The 18,821-nt window shown below is 38.0% G+C and overlaps 1 protein-coding gene and 1 long non-coding RNA gene across 2 annotated transcripts; one reads left to right on the top strand and one right to left on the bottom strand.

Annotated features, from left to right (window-relative positions):
- Positions 1–2,880: 2,880 nt before the first annotated feature.
- On the top strand, positions 2,881–4,897 carry LOC115997913 (gamma-interferon-responsive lysosomal thiol protein-like). Its single transcript, XM_031237333.1, has 5 exons — positions 2,881–3,138; positions 3,238–3,303; positions 3,600–3,740; positions 4,461–4,553; positions 4,672–4,897. The coding sequence occupies exons 1-5, from the start codon at positions 2,881–2,883 to the stop codon at positions 4,807–4,809; spliced, it is 696 nt and encodes a 231-aa protein (XP_031093193.1). The 3' UTR covers positions 4,810–4,897.
- Positions 4,898–7,061: 2,164 nt separating this feature from the next.
- LOC116000491 lies at positions 7,062–8,667 on the bottom strand. The gene is made up of 3 exons (XR_004094114.1): positions 8,539–8,667; positions 8,307–8,459; positions 7,062–7,272 (listed from the first exon to the last, which is right to left on the bottom strand). It is a non-coding gene; the product is annotated as an uncharacterized LOC116000491 (long non-coding RNA).
- Positions 8,668–18,821: the final 10,154 nt, after the last annotated feature.

The raw sequence follows: 18,821 nt of genomic DNA, 5'->3' as shown, positions 1-18,821 counted from the left end.
CCGCGTCCATCAGAGGCCGAACCAAAGTTCAGAGAGCGTGAAATCGGACGCCCGCGTCCACCCCGAGTCCAAACGCAAGCCGAAGCAGCAGGCACGCTGGACGCGCAGTGGACGCGCGTCCATCGCGAAATTGGGCGATTTTTGCAAGTTTAAAAGGAGAATTGAGCTAACTTTCAAAGAGGGAGACTTAGATTCACCATTCCACACCTTAGAATATTTCTCTCTCTAGGGTTAGCCTAGAGAGATCTCTCCCAATTCACTTCCCATTGCAATTCTTAGGTTTAGATTAGAATTAGAGAAGAATTCCATTGCAAGATTGTGATCAACATTCAAGTTCAAATTCAAGTTCAAATTCAAGTTCAAGTTCAAGTTCAAAGTTCAATTTCTAGCTAAGTCTTCATTTTAATTTCTTGTCATTACTTTTGCCTTTTGCTATTTCAATTCCAAGGGTGTGTTTGGTTCGCACATGGGAATCGGAATCGGAATGGGTATCAAATACTTGGTAAGGGTAATGGGTTTTGGTGAAAGTATTTAGCATGTTTGGTAGTTGGGTGGAATGGGAATGAATATTAATAGTTGGGGAAGAAATGAAGAAGTGAAATGAAACCCTTATTTAATAAGGGTATGGGTTTTCCCATTAATGGGGTATTCCATACCCATAGTAGCATTCTCAAAACCTATCAACCAAACACTAGCAATCACTTTCATACCCATTCCCTATACCAAAACCCCCCAACCAAACACACCCCAAGTATGATTAGATAGATCTTTGTGGATTTGGATTGAGCAATGTTGTATGGATATTCTTGAGCTTTGAATTAATCAATTAGGTTTTGCAATTGCTTGATTGATGAGTTGATTGTGGATTGGGATAGATGTCTTGACTCTATGCCAATTAAGATCCGATTGCACTAGAGGAGTAGGATAGGAATACTCACCTACGAGAGTAAAGAGTAGATCTAGCCCTCACCATCCACATTTCCCTCTCACCTTTGAGAAAAGGGAGAGTGGAAGACAAGAGGCACATAACGTGTTTGTCAAAATGCCTAGTGGAAGACAAGAGGCACATAACGTGTTTGTCAAAATGCCTCTTCTAGCCTAGTGATCACAAAACGTGTTTGTCAAAATGCCTCTTCTAGCCTAGTGATCACAAGGATGACATTACAAAATGCCTCTTCTAGCCTAGTGATCACAAGGATGACATTACAGTCTAAGAAGTGAGTCCATTGACCACAAGAGTGGCGGTGGTGTTGGTGACCTTGTCTCATTTTCATAATCTAAGTGTTGCTAGCCTAATATCTTAGGAAATCAAGGATACCTATATGAGTTGCAAGATCCAAATCCTCCTTTCCCATTGATTGTTTCCAACGTTTTGTTCCTTATTTTTATGATGTTTCATGCGCGTTCCTTCCTATGTTTGGGTTAGCTTTCAAACACTAAACACTCTTGTGCTTAATCCCCTTACCGCTCAAATTCCCTCCTTGTCGTCCTTTGAGAACGATACTCGGGAACTTCTTCCCGTTTTAACACATACTTCTTTCCATCCACCGCGAAAACTACACTCTTCACCGGGCGCATAATTTAATCCTTTGTATTAATTAATAATTTTTTAAACTTTTAAATATTTATAATTCATATCAAATATATCATTTATAATTATAAATGTCTTTTAAAACATAAAATGAATTGGAATTAATTTTTCATTCAAATAATATGTACAGTAGGGTAGAATGTGTGAAATACAAATGTGAGCACCTTAAGCGTGTGTCACTGCTAGTAATAGTAGTAGTATTAGTAATAATATTTATATTTGTTTTGACGTCAGTTTAGGAAAATTGACGTCATTTAAATAATTTTAAATAACTCTTTTAAGAGAACGATGTCAGTTTCGTTAAAAGACCAACATCAGTTCGTATAAAAAAAATTAAAATTTATATACGATATCAATTTTTTGGAATAACCGATGCCATATCATTATTATTATTATTATTACTATTATTATTATTACTATTATTTTGACTTTTTCTTTTCAATTGTTTGGTTGTAATTTCAATTCGACATTTGTGTTTGAACATTGATTTTTTGTATGAACTAATCTTATGAATTGTAAACATTTTGTTTTACTTTATATGTTTTCAAATATATGTTCTTAGTTTATATTTTATTAAAATATATTGATTTCACTATTTTATATTTTAATATATAAACAAACCTTTTTAAATTTAAAACTATTTAAATTGTATGAAGATGTCATTTTTTAGTCTTTTTATATTTATCAGCTTATCAAAAAACTAATTTTACCAAACACTTTTAAGCAACAGCTAGCTTAATAGCTTTTCAGATTTCAGTTTCGAGCTCATAGCTTTTCAGTTTTCAACTACTTTTCAGCTTTCAGCTACCTTTTCAGCTAGTTTGCCAAACATAGCCTAACTTGGGTAAAATTACTATAGTCAAGGATTAAATTAAATTGGATATTAATAGAGGTGAAATTACCAAGTTATCTTAATAGATAATAACTCAATTAGGTAAAACCATCACAGACGATGACCTAATTGAACACAACAAATCGTTTAGGACTAAATAAAAAAAATAACTATAATCGATGAGTAAAATGTGTATTAACTTGTAATTAATGAATATAAAATTGTTCAAATAGCATTTTAATTTTCCATTAAAATTATAGGTGTCCTTAAAGGCTAGACTGGTAGAGGCAACTGAAGAGTCCCAAAAAGTGGAATAAAAGAACAAAAACCGGATAAAGAGAAGTGGAAAAGCAACTGTTACTTTTGGGGTATGCATCATGAGGGCATATATTGCATACATAAACTCTAACCTTAAAGCACTACAGGAATACAGGACCCAACTACAAGCTAGTGAGAAATGGCGTCTCCTAATAACCAAATCTGCAGAATCATTTTTGCTTGCTTATTCATCTTTCAATGCCATAGTTCTTCATCAGATTTGGACGACAGGGTTAGCGTGTCGTTGTACTACGAATCGTTGTGTCCATACTGCGCAAACTTCATTGTGAATCAGCTGGTTAAGTTGTTTGTGACAGATCTTGGGTCCATTGTCAATCTCAGGCTCATCCCCTGGGGAAACACCCAAACAGCACCTAATAACGCCTGGATTTGCCAGGTTAAATTCTGTCCCTTTTCAAGATTCATATGTTTTTTTTTTTTTTGGCTTGCAAGCTAATAAGGGACTAACCATTTCTTGGATAATAACTTATTACAGCATGGGCCTGATGAGTGTCTGTTGGATGTAGTCCAAGCATGTGCCATTAATGTGTGGCCTAATCAGGTAAGGACCTGTGCAGCTAGCTGTTAAATTCTGCCAACCTAGGGGATTCTGAGAATATTTTTTGTTGGGAGTTCAGCCTATGGTCGATTCGAGATGTGGGTTGTGACTTACCACGGAGAAATGTGGTTAAATAGTTAATAATGTTTGTCTCTTACTTATAACCAATTGGTTTGAAGAAAGATATGACAACCAGAACCCTGTGGTTAAACGTGTTTGACCTACTGGGAAGCAAGGATAGTGCAATACTGATCACTTTTGATCAATCTTTTTGAAATTTGGTTTTTGGTATGATGCAGGAGATGCATTTCAGGTTGGTGTATTGCATAGAGCGTTTGCAGGTGGAGAACAGGCATGGGGAGTGGAATTCTTGCTTTGCTGCAACTGGATTGAGTGAATTGCCGGTTAGGGATTGCTTCAATAATGGAGTTGGAATCCGGGTCAGCCTGGTTTTTTATTTTTTAAATATTCAAACAAAGCTATCTAAGTTATATTAATCTCATCATCTTCACTTGCATGCTAATATATATTATGCATTTATGCTTTATGAAACAAACTTCTAGTGTAGTGTGAAGCACAAGCATCCTCGGGACTCAGGAGTAGTTGACTCTTTTGTTATAGAAAAAGAGAAAACAAGAAAATGCATATTTAAAGTAGTGACTAGGGATATAAATTTGTAACCATATAGTTAATGAGTTCAAATCACAGTCCTCTTGGTTTGAGCCGTTAACCTAGGCTGATTTACTTTTTATGGTCCTTTACTAGATAAATACAAACAAATTTGTAACCACAAGGTCACGAGTTCGAATCCAAACCTTCTGGGTCAACCTTGGCTGATGTACTTTTTTTTAGTCCTTTGCTAGTTAAATAACAACTTGTAATAATTAGGTCACGAGTTCGAATACAAGCCTTTTTGGTCAATCTAGGCTGATTTACTTTCTTGTGATTCTTTGTCAACTAAATCCAAACTTGTAACCACAATGTCACGAGTTTAAATCCAAACCCTATTAATTTGAACCGATCAACTTAGATGATTTACTTTCTTGTAGTCTTTTGTCATCTAAGATCATAAGGCGAGATTTCTCTCGTCACTCAAAAAGAAAAGAAAATATATATTTATGGAAAATGTATAATTATGATAACTGAGACTTAACTTGCAGATAGAACAGGGATATGGTGATGAGACAGCTAGTCTAAACCCCCCACACAGGTTTGTCCCATGGGTTTTGGTGAATAATCAGCCTCTTCAAGAAGTTAGTCCCTCAAACTCCATTATTTTTTTACTCTCTTTACATAAAAACAGGGCAATAAACAGTGTGTATATATACAGATGTGAAGGGAAATTTCAATTTGCATCTTTTGCTTGTGCAGGATTATGACAACTTTGAAGCCTATATCTGCAGAGCTTATAAAGGAAACAGAATTCCACAGGCTTGCCAGTCACTACCAGTTGAAGCCAATATGGTCAAGACATCAAGTTACACCCCTCAAGTTTGTTTTCGAGAATAACCCGAAATTTCAATAGATGTGTGGCTCCATAAGACTCGAATTCGACTACTTTTTGCAATGTGAATATAATGTTCATGAGGTCAGATGAATATGAAGTGCAGTCTATAATGCAATGTAAGAATTGGATATGAAAAATTATCTCAAGTAATGAAGCTGCTCTTTTGTTTCTGCAGCAAGCTAAGATTGATCAGAAAATCTATATCTTTCTAGACTTGGCATCACTTACAAGTCACAAAAAGTAGCATATCAGAAACTGCATTTGCAGTAAGAGATTGAAATTTAAAGGACAAAAAAAGGCTTCTCTGAGCACTGCAAATCCATTTAGTCTACACCACCTTCTAAGCATAGGAAACCAACTCAAAAGGGAAGTATAATTCTTTTTCTTTTGTTAATAATCCAAGTTTTCCGGATCCGTCAGACTATATCGTGGACAAATGAACCCACTTCATGCCTATGAGGAGGTAAATCGAGCAAAATCCAAGGATTTGTTAATAATCCAAGTTTTATGGATTTGTCAGACTATATCGTGCATTCATGAATCCGCTTCATGTCCATGAGGAGGTAAATCGAACAAAATCCAAGGATTTGTTAATAATCCAAATTTTTCGAATCCATCAGACTATATTGTGGACTCATGAACCCGCTCCATGCCTATGAGGAGGTAAATCGAGCAAAATCGAAGGATATTCTTGAGATGGAAGCTTAGGCCCATCTTTCCCACATTTTGATTTAACACTTAAAATCAATCCCACTAGCATCTAAGTTCATACCCCATTTTCAGACAACATATTGAATCATATTCTGGGTCAAAGACAGTAATGTGAAAATTTTCTCAAACTTAGATAAAAATAAGAATCACTTTGGGACATCTGTTTGAGATCAGAAACGCATGTCTCATCATTTGGGTTCTATTTTTTTTTTCTTCAAAATACCGAATCCAAACGCAAGTACCACTTCTGTCTGGTAAAAAAATAAAAAATAAAAAAAAATGGTCGCCGGCAGCGACCATGGTTGCCTTCTCCTGCGAAGGAGAAGGTGACCAGAGGGAGAAGGCGACCCGGCGAAGGAGTAGGCAATCAAAATGATCGCCTACTCCTGCGAAGGAGAAGGCAACCATGGTCACCCCCGCGCAACAATTTTTTTTTTTATCAGATGAAGTGGGATTTGTGTTCAAACGCAAGGACTTGCATTTGAATTCGGTATTCTGAAAAGAAAAAAATAGAACGCAAATAGATAAGACATGCATTTCTGATCTCAAACTCATGTCCCAAGTTAATTTTTTTTATTTTTATCTTGTTTTTAAAACATTTTTATTTTTGTCCACCTTTGAAAAAATCGTCACATTAATTACTGTCCTCATATTCTCATCATCAAAACAATTTCATACAAAACTGGGAAAACGACAAAGTGTTGTTGCCACTTGTAACTCGAATATTGCAAAATTTCAACACTAGCCTACTGGACTATAAAAAGTTGGATTTTCTATTTAATGTTATTTTTTCATGTCTAAATTTATTTACTATATGTCAAGGTAATAAAATCAAACAAAAAATTGATAGTAATTCAAGAATAATGTTATTTTCCTTAGTTTAAGTACAAACCTGGTAAATGAAAAACCACTAGTTGTAATTTCTTTATGTAAATTTCAGAAAAATAAGGGCAACTGCATAAATAGAACAATGTAAACGTAGCTAATTATAACGTAACCATTATTGCGTGGACCGTGGTTTACACAATTGTATAGACCACAATCCAAGAACACGTAAAGTATATTATTTTAACACATAAAGTACATTATCTTATCCCAAAAATTTTATTATTCTAACCCATAAAGTACATTATATATTATTCTAACTCATAAAATACATTATCTTATCTCAGAAATTTCATTATTATAAACACTTATAAAGTACATTGTTTTAACACATAAAGTGTATTATTCTAACTCATAAAGTACGTATATTATCTTACCCCTGAATGTTCATTACTCTAACACACACGCAGAACAAAGAATTTTTTTTAAACATCAAAATGATGTCGTTTTGGACCGTGATTCACAGAGCTATGTGGACCGTAATTTGCCATTATAATGTACTCCAAAAGTTGAAGCTAATAGTATGTACTTTTTGTCACATGGCATACACATGCCTTTGCCTTTGATTAGGAGGTTACATGTTCAACTCTCAGGACTGCGATAAACAAATATAATAAAAGGAATTTATTTTAATAATATGTAGTATTGGTCTTTACAATGTTTCCCTATACTACTAACATAATCCAATCTATGCTATGCAAAGACATATATACTAGGATAAAATAATGTATACTATGGGATTCATCTCTTTACAAAATCCCAATAAAATAAAGAAATAATTTTGCTTTGCCTCTGCAGCTGAAAATCACAAGTTCCTCTGATCTTGTTTTGCTCCCAGATTTAGTTTTCTCCAGTAATACTTTATATACCTTAAAGTGAAAAATAATACATTCAGAAAAAAATTAAAAAGTTAGTACATTTTAAGAACTGGAGATGTTTTAAGCTTTACCATATACTGAATACAAGTACACAATTCACTAGAGAGGAGAAAACCAACCTCTCCAATCATGGGTAAAAATTCTCCTGCAGGTTGGCAGAGAACAGCTTGATTGCTCTACATAATTTTTTTTACCAAAAATCATTAGTAAAAAAATCTCAGAATAGTATTACTGTTGCAGTTAATTTTCATCTATAATTTTCACCTTTAGATTGCCTTTAGTTGGCCCCTTGATGTCCATTCCATGGCTTCCGCCGTAATACAATTGAGGTAGTTTCACAAAGTTGTATAGCTAAATTTATATTTAAAAATATTAATAAAAAAATCATTAAAAAACTGAAAATAATATAAATTTTTTTATGAAAAAAAATACATTTGCCCTACACCTGCCACTCACTATGGCTGTGGGGAATTGTTTAATTAATTTTGGAATATAGACGAGAGATGCTGCGAGGAATGTAGCAAAACAATTCCCCACAGCCATAGTGAGTGGCAGGTGTAGGGCAAATGTATTTTTTTTCATAAAAAAATTTATATTATTTTCAGTTTTTTAATGATTTTTTTATTAATATTTTTAAATATAAATTTAGCTATACAACTTTGTGAAACTACCTCAATTGTATTACGGCGGAACCTATGAAATGGACATCAAGGGACCAACTAAAAGCAATTTAAATGTGAAAATTATAGATGAAAATTAACGATAACAGTAATATTATTCTGTGATTTTTTTACTAATGATTTTTGGTAAAAAATTATGCAGAGCAATCAAGCTGTTCTCTGTCAACTTGCAAGAGAATTTTTACCCATGATTAAAGAGGTTGGTTTTATCCTCTCTAGTGGATTGTGTACTTGTATTCAGTATATGGTAAAGCTTAAAACATGCTAAATTCTTAAAATGTACTAACTTTTTAAATGTTTTACTTGAATGTATAATTTTTCACTTTCAGGTATATAAAATATTACCGGAGAATTCATACCGAGAGACTCACGATCCAAGACTTGTTAGCATCGTCAGATTCGGAGGATGTTCGGGCCCCGCTCCGGCTCCGGGCAGCGGCTTGGGGTCGGAAACCACCACATTCTGGTTAGTCATTTTCCACTTTGTCTTGGGTCTGCCTGGAGTATAATTATACACAAACCACTAACATTAACAACACACAAAAATTACTTCGATCCAAAGAAAAACGCAACGTACCTGAATCACGTAAAAGCTCACAGCTAAAGAAACAGAGGACTCTGATGAAGAAGGAGGAGAGACGGGAGAGAAGAGGAGAGAATTATGGCTGGGTTTGTACGTAGGAAGTAGTGAAAGGAGGAGAGGAATTTATAGAAGGGAAAAAGGTGGCCTGGATTATCCACATTATATTGCCCAATAGATTATCCGCCGATCGTTATATCGATTTGGTCAGAAACCACATCGTTTCGAATGTTAGTGGAGGATAGACGCGAATGATTTCAGGGAATGACTTCAGAGAATACACAGAAATCATACTTTTAACATTCAAATACAAAAAACACGTCATAACTTATGTTTAAGTACTCCTAACATGAACACCCAGAATCGTAGTTTATAATAAAGAGAATGTCTTTCAAAAAATACACAAAATATTAACACAAATACACAGATCAGTAGAAACTAGAAACGTGATTTCTAAAAAAAACAAATCGTTAATTAAAATGATCAAAATGACGCCGTTTTGGTACGGATTACACAATATAAATTACCATTATCCGCGAAATGGATTATCCACGCAATGGATTATCCACATTGCCGCAATGGATTATCTCTCCAAAAACAGGGTTCCGCCCAAGAGTGCTGTCGTTATATTCCCCTTCCGTAAATGCCAACTAGCTTTGCCATGTGCATCTATTCTCTCCGTCTATTTTTAGTTCCTCTCCTCTTCTAATACGCTTTGTGCATCATTGATACCTTTGCCTTTTTGAAAACAAAATTTAAAAGCTCTGGTCTGTAATAATGATCGTGATAGTATTTTTAAATTGTAAGTATGTCCACCAATCGGCTGCTGACCATGATTAAAAATAGAGTTAATTCCATTTATTTCTGTGTGACAATCCACTTTTAGTCCTTTTTTATTAGAACATACTTATTTGATCCTAGTATTATTGTGGCATTGACCAATTTTAGTCCTCCAGCAACAAAATCGTTGAAATATAGTTAAATACAAAGACATTTCAATTTTTTTTTTATACAAAGTATGTTGAATCGCTATATTATAAGCAAATTATATCATTTGAAAGATTGCATTAAGATGATTAAAACAAGACTAATATTGAATATAATGTTCTTGTTAGCATTGAAAATTTAAATAGATTGATTTGCACGTTATTGGGCATGCAAATGTGTTTGTTTTGTTAAAAGAGTAACAAGAACATGAAATAAGAGAGACAGATAGGAGAACAAATGACACAAATCATAGCATCCAAGTCTACCCCAAATTGAGAGTCTTCAGAGCTTCCACCTCGTACATTGCATCCGCACGAGATATGTGCAGCAGATGTTCCCCCGGCTCATCTGGTTGGTTCGGAATCCTTATGTGTTCGCCGATGAGGGCATTTTCATTAGGTCTCATATCATCTACCTGTGCTACAGTGTACCTCTGTACCATTAGTAACTCACCTCTATATGTTCCCCAAGAACACAATCTCAATTTATATGCCAGCTCCCTACAATTAAATTTACACCCCATCTGGGGCATCTTGATAAACTCCGCCGAAACAGGTAGGCACACCCCTGTATTCCTCGTAGAAAGAATGGGGTTGTATCCATTCTGAGTCTCTGGGGGCATGAAATTTCTTAGGCCCCCTAAACCTGTCTTTAGGGCCTAGCTCAGAATTGAATCCGCAGAACTTGGCTATCACAGATAGTTCATAGGCCTTGTAATAAGGTAGTTTCCACCCCTTCCTCAGGAATTCTCCATCTGAAGGTTCCAAACTACCCTCGCCGGAAAATATTTTTAACCCTGGCACTATATCGGGGAGCGGTAGTAGATATGCCGATATTCCAGGTAAATTAAACTCATATACCCGCAAATAGGTCTGGTCACCATCCTTAACCACATCATAATTATATTCTTCAGTTCCTTGTCATCAAGGATGTTCGTCTGCCACATTCTGGGTTCTGCAAAGGGGTCTTCTTGCCACCCGTCGAACCATACAGTACTGATTCCAGACATCCCCGAAAGTGGTACTTTAATACATACCGCTCATCCATAAATGCCTCTGCTGTAGAGTCCAGTTCAAGCTGGTCAGACTCGATGCCTCGCCGCATATTCAATTCCTTAATCCTACACCAAACCACATCACCTGACACACTAAGACACTGTACTCAAAGACTGCAGTTTCCTAAACTCTTTGCCGATGTATATCCACTCGTTCATGACCCTAGCATTAATGGCAGAAGTTCCGCCCTCGTATAGAATGGAACTTAGGCACTACCAGCCTAGTAGTCACTTCATTCCAAATGCTTTAATTTGCTCTGCAGTACCCGGTACGTATTGACATGCTGTTGTACAGAACAAGTACACTACTACTGAAAAGTGGGCGTGAAGCCTGTTGGTCATGACATATTCAATCATAGCTCTCCAGATCGATTTCATCACTTGTAGGCAGGTCCGGCATTAATTTCAGTTGTGGGTTCTTGATCTCCTTTCCGCTGCCAACTCGTACTCATCCTGTAGTTTGCATTAGAAGAGCGGAAAGCTATCTTATCAGCCAACCTAGGCAAGCTGAAATCGAGCTTATATCTTGACCTGTGCTCCCACGCACCTGTCATCATAAGCATAATTTCGACATCTCTGTCTTCCAACCCTCTTAAATCAATGCATTCAGTCCACACATCAACATTGTTATATGGAGATAAAGTGATGAACTCGGGGTAGTTTTCCGCAAAATTACCTCCTAGATGGCCACTGGGTCATACCCCGGCTTGTCTTCCCAGATGTGGTTAGTCGGAATATGAACTCACCCATCATCATATGCTTCAAAACTGTTCTCACCCTGTCTGCCTAGCTAGGGCGTTGCTATACACGTCTAGTAAGTGGGTGAACCTAATACAATTAAGTATCAGTGCAACATGGTTATCACGCCACCCATTCATACAAAGCACTATAATATCAGGTTGTGGTGCAGGCCCTACTTTCTCCATATCCAACGTTTTCCATAAGGCCTGTTGAATAGCCTCCATATTCAGGTGTTGAGGACCCACGTAAAATTGGTCACATATGCCTTCGTAGCTGCTCGCTGTCCCCGTATACTCGGCCTCTGTCAAGTCATCTTTTGTTTAATACTGAACCTTCGATATTTAGTCCATCCCCTGGCTACGACCTCAAGGACCGTTTCGCGATACGTAGTAAAAGTCCCTTGATTAGATTGTATCTTAAACAAATGCCCCCTCTTGTCGGGGAACACTGTCCGTGCAATAGCATCCATACTAGTTCGATTGCTTCTCGCTAATATCTTGCTGAGCAGTCTAGCTGGAACGCGTTCAATTCCCTGTAATGAGAGCAATAGTTGTTGGATTTGTTAGCAGTATAGCAATGGAAAATGAAAAGTAGAAACTGTTGTATTGATGAGTAGGGAAGATTACAGAGTGAAGAAAAATGAAGAAGAAGACCGTATATATGACCAACAGAGGAGACGGACTGATATATGCTATGAAATTACTTTGGTGCCCTTTTCTCCTTTTCTTCATTATGCATGATATCCTCCAACACCCCCCGGTAAGCTGGACATGCAAATCTTTTGTATGTTCAGCTTAGAATGGAAGTGAGAGAGACAAGATACTTCTTCAGCTTGAACAAGAATGCCTTGACATTTACTTCTTGGGAGTGTTATCCTTCTCTGCCTTCTGCGACTTGGCCATCACCTCTGCCTTCTTTTGCTTTATCAAATACAAACTTTGCAAGCTTTGGAATCACCTCTGTATCTATTTCTGATTCAAAGGTGAAATCAAGTCGGATTGGGGTCTCCTTCAATGCCTCATAATTGATGATAACACCATTGTGAACAACCAAGAAGTCATTTCCAACACCAGAAACTTGAGGATGACTATTACTAGGTGTTGTCTCCCCATGAATGGCCCATCGGGTATATGCTATCCCAACATAAATAGAAAAAGATCGTTCCAAGTTTAAATCTGCAGAGAATGAATGCAGAACGAGCACTGTCTGAACCATTAACTCCAAGGACAGGAAGCAAAGCAAATAATACAACAGCATGTCAAATTGAAAGATATCATTGGAAACTACTTGGCCACCTTGCAAATAATAAACCAATATGTCCATAATTTCTTGAACCTCTAGGTCCAGACCTTCAACTCCAACTGGTCGACCCTCATTGAACACATCCAGATCTAAACCAATATCAAGTACAGCATACAAAGGAATGTTTACTGCATGAGCATTAATAGCATCTAAACCATCAAGGTCTGCAACACCAATTTCTCGTGCAACACTACCTTCAACAAAATCGAGCAACACACAGATGCTCTCCATGACTATGTTCTTTGGCTCCTGCTCATTTAAGTAATATCGAAACAAGTAGGCATAAAACTCCACAAAGTTTGATGGTTTTTAACCTTTTGCTTTTTAGCTTGCATTTTCCAAACAAGCATTAGAATCTGAATATCAATGTGGTTTACCTCCAAATCTGAACAGAGTGACTTACTACCTCCAGAGTTCTGCCTTGAGAACCATGGCTATTGAGAGCTGTGCTGCTGTACAGCGCTATTAAAACTGGTTTTCTCTGAATCTTCAAGTTGATCGTTCACGCTAAATGCCTTGGAAAATCCGGTGAAGGAGAAGCCTAAGCTAGCACGGGAGGCACCGCTCAGAACGAAGCCGCTGCTCACGACATCCAAATCCAGTTTCATTTGAGCACTTCTCAACTTCTGGATATGAGTGCTTGTGCCGGCGACAACAACATCGATTTCATCTTTCTGTTCTTCCTGTTCCTCCTCATCGTCAAAGACGAACCTGCGGCGGCAGATTTTATTCACCGCCGTGAGCTCCTCGCCATCGCCTAAATTCTCCGCTTTATCCTCAATTTCCTCCGAAGAGTTGTCGTCTATTTCCACGGATCTGCTCCAGGAACGACAATCGAAGGCTATAAACAAGGGATTAACGAGCACTCTGCTCGAAATCTTCATGGATCTGCTCCATGAACGCCATTGCTCGAGGACTAACGAACTAGGAACGACGATGGCTATTGATGAGGGATTAATGAGCTCTGCGCTCTTCCTTTTCGCGAATCTGCTCCGCGAACTCTGATTAGAACTTACAAACAGATTGACGAGCATTTTGCTCAAATTCTTCACGGATCTGTTCAATGAAGTGTAGTTGAAGGCTTTAAACAGCAGATGAATGAGCATTCTGCTCAAATTGAACAATGAATCCTGCTTCAAGGCTTTGAAGCCATCGCCACCTCCTACGGCAGCGCCATGTCCATTGCGCCTCTTCAGGATCCTCACGGCAGTGTAGAAGCTCCTCCTTAACTGAAAGGAAATTTCCGAGGTTACTCCTCTGCGGAGTAACGATCCACTGTGGATCAGTCGCCAACGACAATTGCGCAGATCTGCGGTCTTTAGGAGTCGTCTCGCCGGTGCCGGAAGCTGTGGCGGCATAGCTTCCTCACCGGCGAGCTCTGATACCATGTTGGATTTGTTAGCAGTATAGCAATGGAAAATGAAAAGTAGAAACTGTTGTATTGATGAGTAGGGAAGATTACAGAGTGAAGAAAAATGAAGAAGAAGACTGTATATATGACCAACAGAGGAGACGGACTGATATATGCTATGAAATTACTTTGGTGCCCTTTTCTCCTTTTCTTCATTATGCATGATATCCTCCAACAATAGTTCTCTTAATAATCGTATTACTGATCAATACATGATCCACTGAAGCAAGCTAAGGTATCATTTTATAAGCTCGGGACAAGTGAAAAAAGAAGGCAATGTTTAACAGGCCTTGTTTAAATGTTTAGTTGTGCGGCGAAGCAGATTACAGACGAAACCCTGGCGATGGTTGTCTGGATCGCTTGCAGACCGTGTGGCTAGGATTCTAGATTTGTAGATTTACTAACTTGTGATTATTTGCTAATTTGCTTTTGAGCTTTTAATGACTTCACATTCAAAGAGGCATAGTCGTGACTCATGGACTCCTGGACGACGTAGTCTCCTCGGCTCCTCCGATCCGCCTCCTCGACTTCATCAGAAAACCAATAAACCCAATTTTTTTTAATATATATATATATTATATAGCTGATAGCTGATGGGCCCTGGCCAGGGGCCAGCCTGCCCTTGCCCAGGGCCAGGCCCGACGGTGGACGGGAGCGTAAGCCCCGGAACTCCGGAAGAAACTGAACGGCAACAACCAAAACAGTAGCTAGTAAAGTTGCAACTGTCTTCATCTCTCATCCATGGAATCCAATGAACACATCTGACGATAGCGAGTATATGATTCGTCTCTCTTACCTCAATTCTTGCCCGATGCGAGATGAATTGGAATCAAGACGACTTCCCCGCCCGTCAATGTTCGGGTGCTTTCTTCGCCGGACACTGAATTTTAAAATGGATTCCAAAATGCTGTGAAAAAAAAAAAACCGGTCAAAACAAGCAACCACGGGTGTTGATGTGGTGTTGTAGTAAAAAGCTAACACTCCTCATCATGAGGAGTATTACCTTTTAATATTTTTTTATTAGTACCGAATGATTAGTACATGATTAATGTACTGATGATGTAACTTTAAATGATTAGTAAAAAATGTAATGATTAGTGTAATGATGATATATCTTTAAATGATTAGTAAAAATGTTAAGCTTGTATTATTTTTTTATCGTATGGTAACTACAACTCTTCAACTACGAAAATTATAGGAAAATTCGAACATATTCCATACGTGTTTTTATTTAGGCCACTCCAAATTCTTTCTACTTCTTCCTGTTGGTGGAGAAGGCGGTGTTGGACTCAGATTTGCTGTAGGTTGATAAGGCTCGACTGGCTTGACTTGATGGGCCGGAATCAGATGTAGTGAAGTAGATGAATTCTCCTGGTTCTCTTGGAGGAGAGTCATCTCCCGTACTGAGTGAGTCAGGATGCTCATTCACCGGTTTTTCAACAGGCTTTGCCGGTTCCATCTCTTCATCTTCAGAAATGAGGACGAGAGGATCACTAGGAGTGTCTCCAACTTCGTGACCTCCATTTGCAGCACGTCTGGCCCTTAGCATTTCTTGCCTTGTTATTTCTGCCAATCTCTTGGACTTGCGTTTTGGTGTGATCTTCCCATCTGGCTTCTTTGAATCCATGGTGCCCTGCAAAATAAACAATGGAGATACTAGTGGGGAGAGTAAAATAAACAATGGAGATAGTAGTGGGGAGATTAAAATAAACAATGGAGATACTAGTGGGGAGAGTTCCCAATATATAGATGGGAAACCGTGGTAACTTTTTTAATTAAAAAAAAATTGAAAATGTTACAACGGGCTTGGTCACCCGTTGTAGCATTTTCAATTGAAAAAAATTAAAAATAAGGCTTCCCATGTTTCACTGTTGTATACTGTAGGTTATCAGTGAGATTTTTGAATGGTCATTAATTAATAATTGTATTATTCAAAAAATGATAAACTGCAATCACTTTTGACTGACTTGAAACTTGTGACCCTATGTACCAAAAAGACAAAAATCATGCCAAACAGTTTATATCAAATTACTGCTTCTTTACATGGCTGCAATTTATTTTTGACCGAAATATTTAAATATTTAAAAAAAAAATTAAAAGCTACCACGGGCCTTGGTCACCCGTGGTAACTTTTTTTTTTTATTAAAATAAATTGAGAATGCTACAACGGGCGTTGGTCACCCGTTGTAGCATTTAAAAATTTAAAAAAAAATTTCAAATACTACCACAGGCCTTAATTGTCCGTGGTAGGTATTTTTATTAAAATAATCAAGAAAATGCTACAACGGGTGATACCAATAAAATGTTGTTAAAAAAAATCAAATTAAAATAATCACTAACACGCGTCACTAATAAAATGTTGTAAAATTTAGAGTAAAATTTTGTACTCAATTTTTCACCTATAATTGTGGAATAATTATTATTGTGAGTTAAAAATAAGATAGTAACGCAATAGGCGGGGGCGTGCGGGACAAGGCAGTAGGCGTGGGCGTGACCGTGTGTAACACCCCGGCTCGGCTATGCCGTACATCCGGAGTAGTTACCGCCACACCTAGACCAAACCCAGCCGAATCCACGCGGGGTTCACTCTAGGTGCACAGGCTAAGGGAGAGGAAAAACGTTTCACAACATCATCATTCCCCAACTTATATTTTCGTGCATATATATGTAGATGAGCAAAAGGGGTAGCTGCACTAACTACCACTATACACAAGAGTTTAAGTACAACTGACTAGCCAACTAAGTTCATCATGACTACAAAAGATATATACACAAAAGAGTTTCCTCCCAGAACTTTCCCAACCAGCCAACTACTCTAAGAGGCGGTACACCGGTCCGGAGTACGTCCCCCACANGGAAAATTCGAACATATTCCATACGTGTTTTTATTTAGGCCACTCCAAATTCTTTCTACTTCTTCCTGTTGGTGGAGAAGGCGGTGTTGGACTCAGATTTGCTGTAGGTTGATAAGGCTCGACTGGCTTGACTTGATGGGCCGGAATCAGATGTAGTGAAGTAGATGAATTCTCCTGGTTCTCTTGGAGGAGAGTCATCTCCCGTACTGAGTGAGTCAGGATGCTCATTCACCGGTTTTTCAACAGGCTTTGCCGGTTCCATCTCTTCATCTTCAGAAATGAGGACGAGAGGATCACTAGGAGTGTCTCCAACTTCGTGACCTCCATTTGCAGCACGTCTGGCCCTTAGCATTTCTTGCCTTGTTATTTCTGCCAATCTCTTGGACTTGCGTTTTGGTGTGATCTTCCCATCTGGCTTCTTTGAATCCATGGTGCCCTGCAAAATAAACAATGGAGATACTAGTGGGGAGAGTAAAATAAACAATGGAGATAGTAGTGGGGAGATTAAAATAAACAATGGAGATACTAGTGGGGAGAGTTCCCAATATATAGATGGGAAACCGTGGTAACTTTTTTAATTAAAAAAAAATTGAAAATGTTACAACGGGCTTGGTCACCCGTTGTAGCATTTTCAATTGAAAAAAATTAAAAATAAGGCTTCCCATGTTTCACTGTTGTATACTGTAGGTTATCAGTGAGATTTTTGAATGGTCATTAATTAATAATTGTATTATTCAAAAAATGATAAACTGCAATCACTTTTGACTGACTTGAAACTTGTGACCCTATGTACCAAAAAGACAAAAATCATGCCAAACAGTTTATATCAAATTACTGCTTCTTTACATGGCTGCAATTTATTTTTGACCGAAATATTTAAATATTTAAAAAAAAAATTAAAAGCTACCACGGGCCTTGGTCACCCGTGGTAACTTTTTTTTTTTATTAAAATAAATTGAGAATGCTACAACGGGCGTTGGTCACCCGTTGTAGCATTTAAAAATTTAAAAAAAAATTTCAAATACTACCACAGGCCTTAATTGTCCGTGGTAGGTATTTTTATTAAAATAATCAAGAAAATGCTACAACGGGTGATACCAATAAAATGTTGTTAAAAAAAATCAAATTAAAATAATCACTAACACGCGTCACTAATAAAATGTTGTAAAATTTAGAGTAAAATTTTGTACTCAATTTTTCACCTATAATTGTGGAATAATTATTATTGTGAGTTAAAAATAAGATAGTAACGCAATAGGCGGGGGCGTGCGGGACAAGGCAGTAGGCGTGGGCGTGACCGTGTGTAACACCCCGGCTCGGCTATGCCGTACATCCGGAGTAGTTACCGCCACACCTAGACCAAACCCAGCCGAATCCACGCGGGGTTCACTCTAGGTGCACAGGCTAAGGGAGAGGAAAAACGTTTCACAACATCATCATTCCCCAACTTATATTTTCGTGCATATATATGTAGATGAGCAAAAGGGGTAGCTGCACTAACTACCACTATACACAAGAGTTTAAGTACAACTGACTAGCCAACTAAGTTCATCATGACTACAAAAGATATATACACAAAAGAGTTTCCTCCCAGAACTTTCCCAACCAGCCAACTACTCTAAGAGGCGGTACACCGGTCCGGAGTACGTCCCCCACTACTCTAAGAGGCGGTACACCGGTCCGGAGTACGTCCCCCACACTAGATAGAGGCGGTACACCGGTCCGGAGTACGTCCCCCACACTAGATGCCACTCACCTGCCGGTCCGGAGTACGTCCCCCACACTAGATGCCACTCACCTGCGAACCAGGAGTACGTCCCCCACACTAGATGCCACTCACCTGCGAACCAAGTGATATGGTCCAAAAAGTAACAAGGAGTGTTCACCATAGACCACTCATCCCAATGCTCCGAAGGACTGGGATCCCACG

The sequence above is a fragment of the Ipomoea triloba genome, chromosome 12 (genome assembly GCF_003576645.1).
Source record: "Ipomoea triloba cultivar NCNSP0323 chromosome 12, ASM357664v1".
Classification (NCBI taxonomy): domain Eukaryota; kingdom Viridiplantae; phylum Streptophyta; class Magnoliopsida; order Solanales; family Convolvulaceae; genus Ipomoea; species Ipomoea triloba.
The sequence above is the reverse complement of the archived record's forward strand: the minus strand, read 5'-3'. Positions and strand labels throughout refer to the sequence as shown.